Here is a 19,101-nt window from a genome sequence, read left to right as displayed (position 1 = left end):
CGGGAGAACAATGGGGGATTTACCAGACTCTTGCACATGACGGCAGAGGAATGTTTTCTACTCGCTGGATTATGTACATTTTCCTCTATTATTGCAGTCAGGCGCTAAGTATACCTGATGTAGGGGGAGGTGATCATTGTGCCCTTTCCATTAATCTTCAGATATGATCACCAGAATTTGAGGAAGCCAGGGACAACATAGCATTAGATGGATTAAGTAAGCATACAAAAAAATCTAAGAATATTTATAAGAACAAGGTGTCCTACTTGAGAGTATTAAGATGCATAGCTTGTCCTTAATCAGCCCTTAATCGTTTACTGATCTCATAGATGGCTTGGCACCCCAGAAAGACACATTGAGTGGCAAATGTAAAACAGAACAACATTATGATGATTTTATTCAGCAAAAGAAAAGCGTATGGAGATATGAAATGTGTAGAGTTCATTTAAGAAAAGAGTTAAAATGAAGAACAGAAACATGTAAAACATAGAATAAGACAGGATTATAGCAATTAGTTAATCATGCATTAAGTAACATATATTGAAAATGTCAAGATTTTATGAGTTCAATCATGTCACAAAATCGCACTACGTTTTGGGCTTTAGTGAACTATAAAGAGGAAAATAAGAATGAAATCCCACAGATGCCCCTCAGAGGAATTCTGGGTAAATTACATTAAAAGGTACTGGTAGACAAGATAATACTGGAAATGCAGTGATGAAAATTAATGCCTTGGAGGGTGACCTCTCAGCTAGATGTTGAGGACACATACATCATCTTTGATAGTAGAAGATCCTCATTAAAAAATTGTGCCACAGTAGGAGTACAGTTTTTTAAAATTGTTTATTTTGAACAAGCCCTCTGATGACACATGTTTCGGCACACCTAGTGCCTTTTTCAAATCATGGGCATTACTTACATTCAACTTCAATAGTAATTAAAGTAATGAAATGTAGCATGTTAAAATAAATTCAAAATTACAGACAATTGGGAGTGGTGAAGGGAAGGAGTGTTTAGGTTAGAAAATGTACCACAATAAGGAAAGAAAAGAGACAATAAAGATGACCTAAGATTAATTTTTGTTCTTACTGTGTATATCATCGATGCAATATCATTGTGCAACTACGCTTTCATATCTTAAACTGGGTTTCCCATGTAACATAGTCTTAAAAATTGGATTCTGTCTCAGAATATTTTTCTTAGTCAAAAGATTCAGTACCCAGGGTCTAAACATCCTTGTTATATCTGCAAATTTCAATAACCCCTTGCGTTAAATTTTGTTGTCAGCAATACAGTGTTAGCACAGGATTCATGTCATGTAGTTCGTGTCTAAACATCCTTGTTATATCTACATTTACTAAAACTCCTTAGGTTTACATTCAGTTGGCTGCCGTGGTACATTGTGCTATACTCATCTTACCTAGTATTTCTGATAATCACTCATGTTCTTTGTCGCACGATTAACGGGTTAATACCACTTGTAATGATATGGCTCTTATTGTTCTGTAAGAACTCTATGATAGAATACATTTGCAAGGTTGTGCCGTATGGGAGCTGTTCTGCGTGCCCACACGTTGCGGTAGCAATAAGACACAAATTTTGTCTAGGCAATCTAAAATGCCTTATGCCTCGTGGTTTCGCCTTTTTCTTTTCATCATCGTTCATGAAGTAAAGTTAATACAGATATGCTTTAAAGTAAGGTTAATGTGTTCATGTACATGCTTCCATTATGCTCACATACATGTTAACAAATACGGTGTATAATACATAACTTTTGTCCCAATGTTATATGTGCAGAGAATGTGTTGAAGCAAGGAGCGTGTTCTATTTCATATACGTGCTTTCATTTCAGACACGTGTACACTGGCCATGAAGCAGTGTTATCATACGAAAATCTTCTAGCCCAATATCCGTGCTTTAGTTCATATCGTTGATCTGTCCAAGGTACATGACTTGCCAATTACGGTTTAGGTCCCTCGGAAAGCGGTGGCTGTCCTGGTAGCCGAACTGAGCCACTGTTTTCTTTGGTCGTCATAGTTACCCGGCACAGAGGTTTTCACTTTCTACGCTTCTTTTGACTTTGGCCGCATATTATGAGAACGGGCATATCTAGGTACATTAACCCTATTGTGCTGTTCCCCAAGCTAATATAGTGCTGAACAGAGTTGGATATATCCCTCATCCTCTTTGTTTAAAAGTTCATTTCCCGTTTAGGCCTGGGTATTTCTGAATTATACAATGGAAATGGCTGTGTAAACATTCTCATAGGGTGTATCATAAAAGTGACTATAAATCCAATGGCATAGGTTGTAATTACGCGCCCAAAAAGCAAACGACTATCCTCAAATTACATCAACTTGTGTTTACTCCGATTCTTGAATGTGGTAATGACCCTCTCCTTGCATTGAGGTGATGTCGTGTCTCTTTCTACTTCATCCAAACGTGTGGGAGCCTGAAACCCACATCTAATTTGCAAAATAAAAATGTGTTGTCGTTCTAGTTATTCTATTTATGTTGTACATTTTACCTAATTCGGTGTTGGTGAAACTGACCTGAATAAACACTAGTGCTCTTATACCCAGGAAAATACCCAGGCCTAAACAAAGAGGATGAGGGATACATCTAACTATGTTCATTTCTATTCAAGTTCTAATGGTATTTCACACTCCGTATATTAGCTTGGGGAACAGCACACTAGGGTTAATGTACCTAGATAGTCCTGTTCCCAAATATGGTGGCCAAAGTCAAAAGAAGCGTGGAAAGTGAAAACGTCCATGCCGGGTAACTATAACGACCAAAGAAAACAGTGGCTCAGTTCGGCATTCCCCTGCTACCAGGACAGCCAACACTTTCAGAAGGACCTAAACCATAATTGGTAAGTCATGTATCTCGGACAGATCAACGATATGAACTAAAGCACAGATATTGGGCTAGAATTTTTTTCGTATGACAACACAGCTTTACAGCCAGTGTACACCCGTCTGAAATGAAAACGCGTATATGAAATAGTACACACTCCTTGCTTTAACGCATTGTCAGCACATAGTATTATTGGGACAAAGTTATGTATACAAATTATACGCCGTATTTGCTAACATGTACGTGAGCATAATGGAAGCATGTACATGAACATATTAACCTTACTTTAAAGCATAGCTGTATTAACTTTACTACATGAACAATGATAAAAAGAAAAAGGCGACACCATGAGGCATAATAAGGCATTTTAGATTGCCTAGACAGAATTTGTTTTATTGCTACCGTACCGTGGGGCACGCAGAACAGCTCCCATATGGCACAACCTGGCAAATGTATTCTATCGTAGAGTGCTTACAGAACAATAAGACGCATCTCACTACAGGTGGTATTAACCTGTTAATCGTGCCATAAAGGACATGAGTGATTATCAGACCTACTAGGTAAGGTAAGTATAGCACAATGTACCACGGCTGCCAACTGTATGTAAACCTAAGGGGTTTTAGTAATTGTAGATATAACAAGGATGTTTAGACACGAACTACATGACATGAATCCTGCGCTAACACTGTATTGCTGCCAACAAGATTTAACCCAAGGGATTTTTGAAAAATGCAGATATAACCATGATGTTTAGATCCTGAGTACTGAATCTTTTGACTGTAAGAAAAATATTCTGAGACGGAATCAAATGTGTAAGATATGTTCCATAGGAAACCTAGCTTAAGATATGAAAGTGTAGTTGCACAATAATATTTCATCCATGATATACACAGTAAGAACAAAAATGAATCTTATGTTATCTTTCTCATTTCTATCCTTATTTTGGTACATTTTCCAACCTAAACAATCCTCCCCTTCACCACTCCCAATTGTCGGTCCAATTTTTGTATGTATTTTAACATGCTACATTTAATTTGTTTAATTACTATTGAAGTTGAATGAAAGTAATGCCCATGATTTGAAAAAGGCACTAGGTGTGCTGAAACACGTGTCATCAGAGGGCTTGTTCAAACTAAACAATTTGAAAACTAATACTGTGGCACAGTTTTTTGGTGAGGCTCTTCTACTATTGTACTCGTCAGAGGTGAGGTAACAAACCTCTGTTTTCCTCGCATATGCGACGCTGTCTACAAGGAAGAGTCAGAAAAGTGGTCGCTGAGCATAATAAGTTAATGTTAATAATCCCCATTGCAACACATTAAGAATTTTTGAGACCGTTGGGCCAGATGGACTACCAGATATGCTGTTGAAATTTGACACATATGGATTTGCAGTTATTTCTAGGCAGCTTTTTAGATGTATAGCTAGAATGGGTTGTCTGACAGCCAATATAATTCATATTTATAAAACGGATGATTAATGGCTGCCTAAGAATTGCAGACTGATTGCCCTTTTGATAGTTCCAGCAAAGTGTTCACCTCATTAATATAAAAGGAATCTGCAAATTGGGTTAAAAAAAAAAGAAAAAGTGGTGTTTCCCTCCCTCTGCAAACTGGTTTTCAGAAAGTAATGGGAATGGTAGTTAATTGGTTTATGTTGTGGTATGTCCTTCACAAGAAGACCACAAGCTGCATGCAGAAAAGGAAAGCTTAATCAGTTATACGATTAGGATAGTATAGACAAGTAGTATTACAGGAGACACGCACACATCTCTTACTCCAGCAGCCTCTCCTCAACTGTTATTCCAAAAGCACTCAGCAGGTCACCCATACGCAGCATTCCACACCTAGACATGTTTAAGACATCACCATGAAAGCAGGAAATACAGGGAAATCCAAAATCACTTCTTGACACATCGGCCTCTTTATCAGAACTCAGAAAATGCTCTACATCTTTTCTCATACTTTAATCGCCAGGCACGCTGGTTCCCGAGATAAAACTCCTTCCTAGTAGAGTGTGTGCTCCTGCAATATTAAATTTCCCTGGTCACTGGGGATCAAGTAAGGTGTCTTGTATTGTTCCGATATACAGAACCTGCAATCCGTCAAATCCTGCGGACTTTGTATCCATGGCTGTGAACATGTTTATAGCATTGCAGCCACCGGAGGAGACATAATGGGCAAGGAAAGTGCCTGCTCTCCAAGCAGCTACAACGTCTGGTAGATGAGGCACCCATAGCAGAAGAGGGTTGGCCGACAGCGAGAAGGCCTGTAATTACCAGTTAGATCAGAGGGCACGCTACGGGACATTGCATTCCAAACTCTCTACAAGCAGCTCATTTGGTTACGGTGAAGCAGGTGGTACAACACAGCGAGGTAGACCCTCACAATGACAATAAAAGTGGTTGAAGTACTGTTAGGGAGTTTTGCAAAAGTCCACCAAAAGGTAATACTTTAGAAAACTCATACGTGGGACACAGGGCTCCAGCTCTTAGATATAGGCCTTGTTTACCGTTTCGTTGGTAGCAATGGCTGAGCAGTCAGGCTTACTTTGGGACGGAGACAAGGGGGTGTTGGCGTTGCATTGAACTTAGGCCCAAAGAAACACTCGCATACTAAAGTCGTATACAAATAATGGTTTCGTTTTTATATACACAAATGTAAAGTAATTCTTCAAAAAGGTAAGTACTTTAACATACCAATCCAATTAATTACGTTTGTGCTGCGCGTAGACTGGCAGTATGCAATTCAAAGATAAGTAAAACATTTGAAATAACTTTTCAGAATATCTGTTTTAGGTAAGAATGGATGAAACAAACCCAGCATAAAGCAGGTTAATATCATTATTTTCACAGAGGACTAACACTTTAGAAGTCGATCCCCCATCTAGTTCTGAGTGTCTCAGAGTCAGATTGAAAGGCAAAACAGGTAAGGCACAAGCTCTTTAAAGTTCCAGAGTCTTCAGTAGGAAGTAAGTAAAGCCTTTGTTAGAAACGGTGTTCAGGGACTTTGGAGAAAGCTCCCTGAAGGCACCCAGGCTTTAGGTCTGGCCGAGTATGTATGGGTGTTCTCCCAAACACACGAATTAGCACTCCAGCAACACCGGAGCAGTAAAGCAACTCTAGGTACATTTTACCAAGAGTCTCACAGTGCCTTAGAAGTAAAGAGGATGCAGCCGACCAGGTCACAGGATTCCTGGTCAGGCAAACGAAAAAGGTACACGGGATGGATCTCGAAGCAGCAGCAGTTGAGTGAAGAGGCTCTGAGCAAAGGATTCTTCAGGGTTCTGTGATTTTTATTTTTTTTTTTGGCACCTTTTCCAAAGCACCAGTGAAGACTGGTTACTGCCTGGTCGATTCATCTCGCTTTCCTGGTCCAGCACTCTGGTGAGGGGCTTCAAGGAATGGAATCAAGCCTCTGGAGGTCTGGAAGGAGTCCACCAAAGTTTCAGGAGGGTTCGATATTTGGGAGACGATGCACTGCACAGTGGTCACAGGGTATTGTGTGCAGCCGTAAAGGTCACAGCTTGTTGTGGAATGGCTCAAAATGCATGTCGTCTCAAGACCGATTTGTCCCACTCATCTAAGGGAGAGCGTCATCCTCTTCAGAGTTCTCCTGATGCTTGGAAGAAGGGGGTTGCACAGCAGCAGCAAAAGAAGCTATCTCTGGTCTCTGGAAGTGGCTGCGGGCATCTCTTCCCTCCCTCCTCATCTCTTCGGTTCCAGTGGTCAGCTTGTCTTCAGCCTCAGGATCCATACCTTGTATTTAGGAACAAAGCCAATCTTCACCCATACACCTTTCAAACTCTGTTTGAAACCCCCCAGTTTGAACTGGTTGCAGCAGGCACAGTCGAAGACCACAAACAGCAGTGTTTCAGAGTCCTCCTCCATTTCCTGTCCTCGCAGACACACTAGAGCCTTGGCAGGCTTCACAAAGGGATCCTGCCGAAGACAAAAGACAAAAGGGGGCCTTGCACACCCTGCACGGCAGAAGGACCAAGAAAGGACAAGCCATTTTGAATTGGCAAAAAAGTAACAGTCCCCATTTTGGCCCAACTGTGACCCTTCTGTGCACTACTACAGCTGTAAGTCCAACCTGGGAGTAAAACAATCCACAAAAGTAGACAGGGTAAACCCACTGCCACCAGCTATTCAGATTAGCTTGTCACTGTAACCAAAAAGCTACAGGATCAGTGAGAAATGGAATACTGTGTTGCCCCTTAGCACTCCACATAAGGTAGGGTGTGCTGATCTCAAATAGAAAAGGTAGGAAGGATAAAAATATCCCCCTGTAACAGAAAATAAAAATGAAAGCACAAAGGGCTCCCAGCAATACTGCAGAAAGTGCTGTATGCTGCAAATGTCAGAAGGATGTCATACAACTTGGGGGGAAAAAATACCTCAAAGAAAAGAGCATACAAATAAATAAAGCATCCTGAGGAAAGAGTAAAACGAATGAGTGAGTGTGGAAAAAGGTTCCCACTCACGCAGGGGAACAGACCAAAAATCCATTAGTACAGCAAAAAAACGCTGCGGGGCTCACATGCAGAGGAGATGGTGCATAAAAAATTAAAATCTACCCAACCGGTACTTGCACATTCCAAGCTATTTATAGGCCAGATGACTGCCACTCACATGACTGGCTGAACGCAGCCAGCTCAGGGCAGCACATGCTAAAGGCGGGTCAACCAGGGTATTCCCCCACACACCTTAAATCCCCATTCTTCTTTCTTTGGGGTTTCTACTAAAACTTGTGAAAATTCTAATTAAAACCTAAAAAAAAAATCATATTACTTCATGCAAATACAACTATCCAAATAAGGTTAAATACAGAGGGCAATGTTACGAGAGCAATCGATAATATCTGGAGTCTGAAACAGGTATGCATTTTAGCTCCTATATTATTAAAAGTATACATGTCCGATCTCGATTTGGCCTTTTTGCAGGTTTGAACACCTCATTAACTTACAACAAAGTTAAGAAGGTATTGGAAAACCAATGAGTTAACAATCAATTAAGAGGAAACAAAAATAATGACATTTGGGGGTCAAAAAAGACAATTTGCATGGTATGTGGAAAGCCAAGCATTGGAAGAGGTTAAGGAGAGAACCCATTTAGGTTTTAAAATTGTGAAAAGAAAAAACATCCAAGTAAGAAATTGAAAGGTTATGTAGGAAATTGAGACCCGCCTTGATTCAATAAAGAATCGATGCGGAGACTGGGGGTCATTCATGGCAACCATTAATCGTAAAAGATTAAAATAATGGTCATTATTTCTCATGGCATTGAAATTGTACTAACCCTAGAAGTTAGGTGGCTATCTACATTAGAGGGACGTATTTTACGTTATCTATTTGGCTTACCTCAAGGTTTAGCCGTTGAGGCCATTAGAATGGAATTTAATATGAAATCATTATAGGCTTCTTCTTTTATCCGGAAACTTTGGTTTATATTCCAAAATCCAGTAAGCTGTGCAAGAATCTTTTTGAAATCTTAAAGGCAATAATGTTGATTCAATATTGGATTACTCTTATTTATGGAAAAATGTGAGGGTTTTACGAATGATCTTACATAATAATTGTGGTGATGGAGTCAACACAATGAATATGATCAAAAATATTTCTTTGGGGCTCTGTTAATATTTATAAACCCATAAAGACATTGAAAAGTCCGACAGATTATATTAATTATTTTCCTAATCATGGTGTAACTCAAAACAACTGCTTAGAATTACTGGATTGAAATTTGGCAAAATTCATTTTTGGGTGATAGTTTGGGAAAGAACTACAATTCCACAACAAATGAGAAATTATTTTTTTATGATCAGAAAGTAGATGGCCTGAAATCTTTATTTGCATGTTTGGTTCTGGATGATATATTTTTTTCCCAAGAGCAATACTTTACATCTGGAGTATTTTTGCAGGCATTTTATGATTTGTTAATGTCAGTAATATCTGCAGTTGAAAGGTTTTGTTTAACTATTGCAATTATACATTGTGTACATTTTACAATATGAACAGTGAAAAGCTTTCTGTAAACCATACCACTGCATTTGAATGAAATATAAAAAATAACGTATATATACACATATTTGTGTCCCTGCGATTTTGCTCTTTACCCATGTCATCTAGTCATTGCTGTCAAGTCTGAGCCCTTTAACTGGGCTCTCACTGCCTTTAAGCCTGTGAAACGACTTGTTTTAAAAGAGGCAGGGCAGGGAATAGGTTGTTATTTGACATGTTGTATTGTTTGTGGACTACTTCAGTTAATCATTGTGACTGACATATCCTTCCACTCCAATGCATGTTGGCTGCTAGCATTCACTCCTGTCAGATTCCATTGCAGATGCTGCTGTCCTGAATAACGTTGCCCACACGTTTGGACTAATGGACACCATCAAGAAGGTTTTGGAAACAAGAAAAAATGAGACTGACCAGAGCGAGGAGCAGTTCCATTACACACTAGCAGGCACGTGGGAAAGTGTATTATGTCTCTCCATGCATGTGTTGTGTGCCTAATCTTTCTGTGTTTAAAAAATAATTGGTCCTCCTACATCACAGGTCTGCAACATTTGACTCTCCCATCAGCCAGAGCCGCTATAATCAACATTGAGCTATCACAGAGGTCCTAGTCCAAAATATCTGGAAAGACGCAGGTTGCAGACCCCTGCCCTATATGAACATGTGCCCATATGTTCTTTGTGTCAAACTTCCACTAATGGCCTCATCAGGGTCTTAAAACCTAAATGTACTCTTGTGAAGCCCCAAGCATCTCAGGGTTAGGGTACCCATGTGATTCTTCTCAAAAAGGAGACTGGGTGGGTTCCCTAGTTGCTGGAACCTTGTGTGAATGTTCCGTCTGGTACAGCCTGCAGGGAACTCTTGCATAAATCCAGGCCCAAGTCCAAGAGTTACACACAGTTTCCTATGATAGAGTGAGCAGGATATTGTTTTTTGCCGTATGTGCCATGACCTGTCTAGCAGAGCGAGGGCTCCAGTTGCAGAACAAGACAGTCAAGTTTGTTAATGAAGCATGGCTTTTTTACAGCTTGCAACTTTGACTTATTGTAATAGTGCACTGGCATTTAAGGTGATAATGTGGAGGAAAGCAGTGTGGACGGTCAAAATTAGATCTGTGGATAGCGCTTGTCTTCAGTTATTGTAAAATGTATTTAATTATATCAAATGAGAAAATAAGAAAGGTAAATTCGAATTCAATTCAGGCATGGGTCTACACCTGTATGGCTGACCTGTCTACCATCATTAAGGTTTAAAATAACACTCCTGATTTTCTTCTTTTAAACAGCTTTGCTACAAAGTATTTGGTTTCAGGTTGATGTCAGTGTGTATATCTGAAATCACCATCCCTGTTCATTTTAGATTTAGCATGGAGCCATTTGGCCCAAGCTAATGTGTGAGATTGCCAGTGTTGTGCTTTACAGGTAGGAGTAGGATGTCCATGCTGTGTGATATCATTAGTCATGTCCACCAAACCTACAGGAGAGTTCAGTATGTTGATTGTGACGGTCTGCGCTGTGAATTTCACATTCTTTTTTAAATACATTTAATTTGTATCAGATTTATTGGTTAAGAACAAACCATTTACCCAAATAAACCGCAACAAAAGATCATTTTTTAAGGCATATTCAATTACATCACTATAGTAATAATAAAGGTAAAGACATTTCATTTATTTTTTTGTCCAATAAATGTTAAGACTGCTACAGAATAAAATCTTGCCGTCAAAACTTTCCATTAGGTGTCAGATATTATCGGATGCAACGTTTAAAGTCTTCTGCCAAACATAAAAGGTGGCATAGTTCAATTTCTGGCAATCGCCTAAAAAATATAGCACCAGAATTGGTCTTGTTGTATGTTCCCAATGTGTTTGACAAAATTGTTAACCTCTAGAATATATTTCACTCAAGTTAGGGCATGAGGTGAGCAAATGTTGAGTAGTTTGAGTTTTGTTATGGCAGATTCAACATAGCCTAGCCTCATGAGGAAATTTAGTCCAGGCACCTGGACGTTCACAGGTAGTTAGTTGGTCGAAGTGTAGTTTCATTATAAAACGGCGCGTTTTTGAGTTATGAACTTGATACACATATTTAAATGGGACTCTAATAGTAAAACCTTGCTTGACATCGTCTCTGTAAGACACCTCTTTCGATAAGTACTCTATTATTTATACGGTGCCAGATTTCGGCTTTCTTTTTAATTTCTTTTGTGTCCAAGCCAACATTCACAGGATCCTGTGCCATGAATCCGATATCTGTCTGAAATGTTACAATATCTTGCAGCCAACCTTCCATCTTTTTATGTGGACCCTCTGCCCAGAGTGTTAAATTCGAGGCAAAATAAAGGGATTCTGATTTCTTGCTCTGCTCTTTCATCTGGAGGCGGAAAAGGCTATGGTGTGTTTTCCATATCGTAGTCCTAGAAGTGATTCCCAGTTCCACATATAGCTTCCACAGGTGTTGATGGTAACAATCCAAAAGTGCCTCTGCATAATTTCCCCTTCCCCTCAAATACGCTTAACCATTGCATCTCCCGGTCCATTAAAATCTCTAGCCCATATAATGCACTCAGAATAATAGTTGCTCTATATATTTTAATCAGGCATTCTGTTGAATGACATCCACTATTAGTTTTGAATGATCTAATTGCAAAGAATTTCCTGCTCACCTTTATGCTAATGTCATTGGCCAAGTGTTTAAAGTCAAAGAAATTATTGGGATTCCTAGATGCATGTTGTTTTTGACAATTTCAATTGTCATACCATCTAGTGTCCACTTATAGTTCTTGTACTTATTCTTTCTGGCATTTATGATCATAACCTTTTTTTAAAACAATTTTTATTGATTTTTTTCTAACAACCAAACATACAAAACCAAACTTTAGCGGTACATGCTATACATTATTGAATGTTAAATATCTTGTTGAATTATAACTGCTGCCTATCCTTTTACCCTCCCCCCCTTAACTTAAGCTTACTCTGTTTCACCTTCCTCCGTTACATCCCCTCAGGGTGTCCCTTTCATACCCTGGGAGGTATCATCCCCGCTTACGCATACTTGGGTGGATCCAAACAATGTGGCCACTAAATGCCTCCAGGCCGTCAATGTATCTGTCTCTTCCTCCCCAATCTACTGCCTGCTTCCGTCCATACCACCGCTTCGGTTTCAGCCCATCTCTTGAGGTCATTCCATCACACCTCTACCTTTGACCTGTTACATGCTTTCCAACCCATGGCAATCCTGCGTTTGGCCAATATGTAAGCCAGGTCTTTAAGTTTGCTCACATGTTTTAGCTTGCGTGGTCTGGGGAACCCTCCCCAAATACATGCCCATACTGACTCCACATCTAGCGTGATCCCCTTTTCTGTCAGGCGGTTGGCCACTTCTTTCCAGAATGTACTAATTTCCAGGCATGCCAGAACATATGGGTAATTTCCACATTCACTTCTCCAAATTTGGGACATGATTGTATGTCTGCGTTTTTAAATCGGGCTATCCTCTGGGGAGGGGGGGGGTCATGAATGCTCTGAGTTGCGTATAGCTGAATTTGTTGGAACCTAGCATTTCTTGACACCTTCTTATGATACTGTTGAGCTCTCGCCCACGGCCCATCATTCATACATTCCCCCACTTCCTCTTCCCCCTCCCGTTTTAACTGAGTTACCTCGTTTCCCACCCTGCTCATCAATAGTTTGTAAATTCGGGAGACCTTGTGCTCTCGCTCTGTGATGTCATAGATTGTTTCAGTGGTTGTATCTGGCTGGTCATCCAGCACTATTTCAGACCATGTTTCTTTGGCTTTTCGCACAAATCTAGTATATGTGATATATTGCCCTTGATGCAGACCTGTCTCCTCTACCAATGAGTCAAGCTCCAATATTTTCCCATCTTGCCATATGTCTCCCATTGTTGCAATGCCCACCGATTCCCAGTGCATGCATATTGTTTTCCTCAGTTGCACGTCCCCTTTTGTTAGTGCTACTAGTGGTATCTGCGGGGAGCACAGGGTCGGGTTCTCCATGGCCTGGCAAGCTTTCCGCCACATTTGCCATCCCAATTCCAACACTCTTGGGTTCTCCTTTATCTCCTCTTTAGGCAGCCATATCCATTCTTTCAAGAAGAATGGGGAACACTCTGACCTAAGCAGTCTGGACTCCGCTGTTGTGTCTTCCGATAGCCATTTGGCCACATATTGTAGCTGACTGGCCCAGTAATAGATTTCAAAGTTGGGAAGTTTTATGCCTCCTTTGTCATATGTGTTTTGTAGTTTCCACAGGGCTATCCTATTCCTATTGTTATGCCAGAAAAAGCCTCTGCATATGCTCTGGAGTTTTTAGCAAAAAATAGTTTCGTTATCATATGTGATATGTTTTCAAAAAAGTGTATCAGCCTTGGTAATGCAACCATTTTCAGCAGGGCCGCCCTCCCCATCATGACCAGAGGGAGCTTAGACCAGAATCTCATACTATTCTCAATATTTATTATAACCGTCTCTGTGTTGTTTGTACTCATCCTCCACTGTCTGGTATATATCTATCCCCAGGTATTGAAAGATTGTGGTCTCCCAGGGTATTTGGGGATGGGTAATTGATCTTGTGGGATCTCTTTATATCTTCCCAGGGGGAATTTGCTCGATTTTTTTTTTTAGGGTTAACTGCAAGCCTGAGAGCGACGCAAATCGCTCCATTACTCCTAGGATGTATTGCAAGTTTTCCTCCGGGTATCTTAAATATAACAACATATCATCCGCATATAGCGATATTAGGTGTGGCCCTCCTTTCGTGTGAATCCCCACCTCTTCATACTGTTGTCTGAGGTATATCGCTAGGGGCTCTAATGCAAGGATATATAACATTGGGGACTAAGGGCACCCTTTTCTGGTATTTCTGCTAAGTTGCCACCTCTCTGAAATAACAGCTCCAGTTTTTACTCTGGCTAGTGGTGAGCTATACAATAGTTTTACCCATTTTAGATACTTGGGCCCTATACCATATGTCAGTAAAGCTGCCATCAACCATGGCCATTTCACAGAATTGAAGGCCTTCACTGCGTCCAACGAGACTATTGCGACCTCTTGTGCTATCTCTGTCTGTTCTATGACCCGTGAAGCTTTCTAAGATTGTCTGATATATTTCTATGTGGGATGTATCCGGTTTGATCAGGATGTATAAGTTTGCTTATAACCCATCTCAGTCTCCCAGCCAACACAGCCATGAGTATTTTACTGTCCTGGTTCAGCATGGATAGTGGTCTGTACGATCCGCGCTCCATGCTTGGCTTGTCAGGTTTAAGGATCGGGATGATTATCGCCTCCCTTAGGGATTCTGGCAGTGTTCCTATTTCGAGAGCCTCATTTAGCATGGACAGTAGTGGAGGAAGCACTTCAGTTTTATAGAACTCGCTAGGAAGTCCATCCGAGCCTGGGGCTTTGCAAGTGGGCAGTTCTTTGATTACTGCTTCTAGTTCCTCTAGTGTGACCGGGGCGTCTAAGTTCTCTCTCTCTTCAGCACTCAATTTTGGTAGACCAATGTCTTCCAGTATTTCTGCTATCTCACTGTCTTTCTCTTCGTCTGTATCTCCATACAATAATCTGTAAAACTCAAAGAACCCTTGATTCACTCTCTCCTCCTTCCCCTTGTATTACTCTAATCGTCTGTCTGTGTTTCACTTTTATACAACCATGCTAGCAGACGCCTCGGTTTGTTTCCGTCGGCGTTCTGCCTCTCTATATATTTCTTATAATTTAGATTGCATAGCCTCTCCCAGTGTCCCCCGCATGATTGCTGTAAATGGTTTATGCTGTCCGCATTGTCTAAGGAGTCAACTCCACTGCGCGTAGCTGCCTCAAGTTCCTCCTCTGCCTCCTGCAGTTCTTGCAATATTCCCCCCTGCAGTCCTTTGGATTTAGCTATTGCTGCTCCCCTTACCACCACTTTGAATGCCTCCCATAGGCTGCCTATGGATTCTACGCTTCCAGTATTGTTTTCAAAATATTCAACAATCTCCTTTCTCAGGTCTTCTCTAAACACTGTCTTTTAATGCTTCTGTTCTCAGTCTCCACGTAGGGATTCTAGCTCTAGGGGCTTGATATTGCCATGTTAAGACCAATGGTCAGTGGTCTGAGAGGATCCTCGCTCTGTAGTCCGTCTGTATGATCTCTCCTATCATTTCCGGGGAGGCAAACATGTAATCTAACCGTGTATACAAATTATTTGGGGCTGAATAATGCGAGTAATATCTATCATCTGGGTGGTGTAACCTCCACACATCTTCTAGCTTAAAGTCTGTCAACATTGTCTGCAAGGTCCTGGCTGCCCAGGGTTTATCCATTTTCCTCATCTGACCGGTCTACCTTGGGATTTAGCGTCCAGTTAAAATCACCTCACCATATAACCACCCGCCAAGTATGCCTCAGTTTCCGGAGCCGCTGCCTCATTTATCTGTTCCGCCCTCCTTAAGACCGTCTGTTTCCAATGGGCAATTCTGGGCATCCAACCATTCCGTCGCATGCTCAGGAGTTTCAAAAAACAAGGCCCTGTTCTTAAGGAACACCTTCAGTTTGGCCGGGTACATTAGCATGTATCTGAAGCCCGCCTCCCGCAGTCTCTTCTTCACCGTCCCATAGTTCAGTCGTTGCCTCTGGACCAGCAGGGTATAGTCTGGGTAAGCCGTGATAGACGCAGAAGCCCTTTGTATTGTGCCCCCTTTCCTGAAGTATTCCAGGATCTTTTCTCTACCGCGGTAATTCAGAATTTTGGCAATTATAGGTCTCAGAGGGATAGGGGGTTTCCTAGTCAAAGCCATATGTGCTCTCTCCCCCGTGAACCCCTGGGTATAAGAGCTCCTCATATTTCTTGCAGCAACATGGTCTGTGCGATTGGGTCCTTCTTCCCCTTGTGGAAGCCCCACTATACGTATATTATTTCTCTGGGCGTGCCCCTCAGCTGCTTCTGCTCTGGTTTCCAGGTTGTTTACATATTACTTCAGTATGTGGATTTCCGAGGCATGCGATGTGCTTGCTGCTGTGTTCGTGGCTGCTTCCTTCCCCAGGTCGTCTGCGCAATCTATTTTCCATACATCTTGTCTGAGTAGGTTAACATCCTCTTGCACCACAACCCACTTTGAGTTCGAGCGTTGTCTTGAGTTCGGCCATGTCTGCCAGCAGTTTGGTTTCCCATGATACTTTCAGATCAGCAATTGTGTCCAGGATCTGTTGGTCACTACATGTCGGGATTGCATCCGTTTGTGTGTTCCTTTCCCCGTTCCTTGCCCCTTCCGCCAGCTGTGGTGTCTTTGTGTATTCCTCCATTGTGGGCTGCTTCCCTTTTGTCTTGGGTAGCTTGGACGTCATTTCGGTGTGGCTGAGTGTCTTTGTTTGAGAACTGAGATTCGGCCTCCTGACCCTTGCATGCGGTGGGAGGGTGGTGCCCGGGTCTGCTTGTGGGTTCCTAGTATCACTTGTTTCGTATCGTGTTGCTACATGGTGTCTTAGCAACTGGTGATTGTAATTAATTAGCCTCTATCTCACAGCTTGGAGCCCTTATGCGTTCTCGGTGGTGGCTGCACCTGTAGTGCCCTCCTTGCAGTTGGTTCAGGTCCAGTGTATATCTTTCCTCCACCACATCTGTGGCTCTCTGTCAGCAGATTCCCCCTTAGCCCGTATGTTGCTCTGCTCCGGTTTTGTTTAGCAGTAGCTGCTCAGTTGTCTTTGGCTGACTCTAGTTCATGAATGACAATTACTGTTTTTCTAATGGGTCCCTACACAGATGTTTGTTTTACCTGTGCTTGAGTAGGTAACCCTGCGGGCTGTGTCAGCTGTTTGTTTGGTTAGCTTAGCTCTTCCCTGCACTGGCTGGTGTTGCTTACACTACAGAATGCAGGTTTCAGAGGGTTCAGCGCGCCTCTCGCCTTTCGCTTTATCGCCTGATGGGGTGCATTGCACTCAGCCGGCAGCCCGTTGCTTTCATGGGTCGTTCTGTTCTTCGCAGCTTCCTGTTGCCCCGTGCCGGCAGAGTAGCACTATGATGTTCCCCTGCTCATAGTTTGCAGGGCGCCATGGCCACTGTCCACCTATGTATCTCTGCGTGCCCTTGCAGTCAGCCGTTCGATTCTCCGTTTGGTTCCTGGGCACGTCCTTCAGTGTCTCTGCATGCTGGCCAGGGGCTACCTTTCTGATGACTGGGGAGTCCTGATCTTCGATTTGGGATTTGCGGAGTGAGTCCGCCTGAATCAGGGTCACCAACTCCACTTTCTGTTGTTTGCCTGTCCCCCTCCTCGGGCTCTTTTCTGAGCAGCGTTGCGTCTTTCAAGCACGGATCCGCGCGCTTACTGGTTGCGGAGGTTGCAACAAGTCAGTGGGTATTCGTGTGTCCACGCGTGGGGTTTATTGGTCCTGGTTCGCCCAAGCGCTCTGATAGTGCACAGTATGCACAGGCTTCTTTCTGCCTTAATCGTGCCTCTAGCGTGCCTTACAACAACCCCAGAAGTAGTGCTCCGGTGGGCTTCACTTGGTCCGCTCACCGCCATGATCCTTGCCTTTTGTTCCGTGTCTGTGTCTCACAGCGGCTGCCTCCTTGATTAGCTTTGCATCTGTTTTCCGACGGTGCTTACTGCGGTGCGACGGCGGGAGTCCGCACTTCCTTATGAGATCAGACCTTTTGATTGCTGGAACCTCTCCTGGCACACTCGCATTCTGTTGCCCGCATCCAAAAACTTAACGCTGCATCCCGGTCTTTTGTTCTCTTCGGGCCGCCATCTTGGTTCCTCCTCTTTCTGGCCGCAACGTTTACTTTGTGCTGTTTATTCACGGATCCCCGTATATTCCGAGCTCAACGAAAGGCTTCTGTTAGGCAGGAAATGTTCATGTGTCCATGCCTACGTTTTTATCCTCTTTAGATGGCAATTAACATAGTTCTAGTCAGGATCGGCAGGAGCTCTTCGGTGGTCACGTCTTCCTACATAGCCTGTAACCACGCCCCTATATGATCATAACCTTCGTTTTTTCTAGGTTCACTTTTAATGCATTACTCTTGGAGTATTCGTGTAATGCTGCCAAGCTATGCTGAAGTCCCACAGGGGTGTGGTCAAAAAGGACTGTCATCGGCATAGGAGAGCCAACCAATTGTTTGCTGTCCATTTTTCGGGGGATTATTCTTGCATTTGCACAATGTATCGCCTAGGTCCGCTATATATATTGAAAAGAACAGGGGCCAAGGGGCATCCTTGTTTCAGACCATGGTTAGTGTGGATGGAGTCACTCAGCTGTTCATTCATATGGACTCTAGTTTTAGATGTTGTATCTGTATGAAGGGCGATTACAAAGTGCAAGGTCGTTAAAACAAGCCCTCAACACTGTAATTTCCTCAAGTCTCTGTCTCTTTACTAGAAAGGCTTTGGAGTAGTCCACATAAATCTAAATAATGCTTTGTTCTTGTAGTAGCTATCGGCTGACCGGATTAACACCACAAATTAGTCCGTTTGTTGCCACCTTTGCGGAACCAGTTTGTTGGTTTGTTAATATTTCAGCATTTCGTAACGAAAAATGAATTCTACTAAAAAGTGACCAAATATTTTGGTCAAGGAATCGATCATGGCAAGCAGCCCATAATTTTCTGGTGATTCTCTTCTGTCCTTTTTATGGATGGGGATCAAGATGGGCCTCCTCCAACTCTAATTATTTGCTTAAACAGTTTTTCAATTATCATCGCCCATCCATGAGGCTTCAATTTAAAAACAATATTAGTATCCGGGCCTGGGGCTCTAGATGATTTTAATTTTTATGACGACTTCTTCAATAACAGTTACTGAGATAATAAGCACCTCACCATTATAAATGGGGACCATTTTAAGCTTGCTCTCCTTATTTAGACTGTATGTCGTGTACATGTTCATGACGTAACTTATCCAGTTATCAACAGATTTTGGGTTAAGCTCATTTTTTCCATTTGAATCTTTCATGAGTCTTAAGTACGTAACGCGTTGTTCATAATTTGCCATTGCACTGTGACCATAGAATTTTTATTTTGCCTTATCCCTTTCCTATAGGTATTTCTGAGTTTTACTATTGCATTCTGGGTTACAGTGATCGATAGGCCCAGTTTTTTTTTTGCATTACCTACATTAAACCTAAGCAGTTTTTTTTATCGGCAATAATCACATCAAACAGCTTTTCAGGTTCATTTTCAGTATGAGTGCTTCGAGGGGATTGGGTCCTCCGACGTATTCCATA

At 42.0% G+C, this 19,101-nt stretch overlaps 1 protein-coding gene across 3 annotated transcripts in view; it reads left to right on the top strand.

The window, feature by feature from the left end:
- The window catches only part of GMEB1 (glucocorticoid modulatory element binding protein 1), a 921,206-nt gene that overhangs the window by 770,428 nt on the left and 131,677 nt on the right, over nt 1-19,101 (top strand). The window contains exon 9 of one of the 3 annotated variants that reach the window (XM_069622967.1): nt 9,203-9,325. The exons of 1 other annotated variant lie outside the window; for it this stretch is intronic. In XM_069622967.1, coding sequence (XP_069479068.1) covers nt 9,203-9,325 — 123 coding nt within the window. Of the gene's footprint in view, nt 1-9,190; nt 9,326-19,101 lie in introns of all 3 variants that reach the window. One more of the 3 variants, XM_069622966.1, reaches the window with a different exon arrangement.

The sequence above is a fragment of the Ambystoma mexicanum genome, chromosome 11 (assembly GCF_040938575.1).
Source record: "Ambystoma mexicanum isolate Mex_15411 chromosome 11, UKY_AmexF1_1, whole genome shotgun sequence".
Lineage (NCBI taxonomy): Eukaryota > Metazoa > Chordata > Amphibia > Caudata > Ambystomatidae > Ambystoma > Ambystoma mexicanum.
This window is presented reverse-complemented; position numbering and strand designations above follow the sequence as displayed.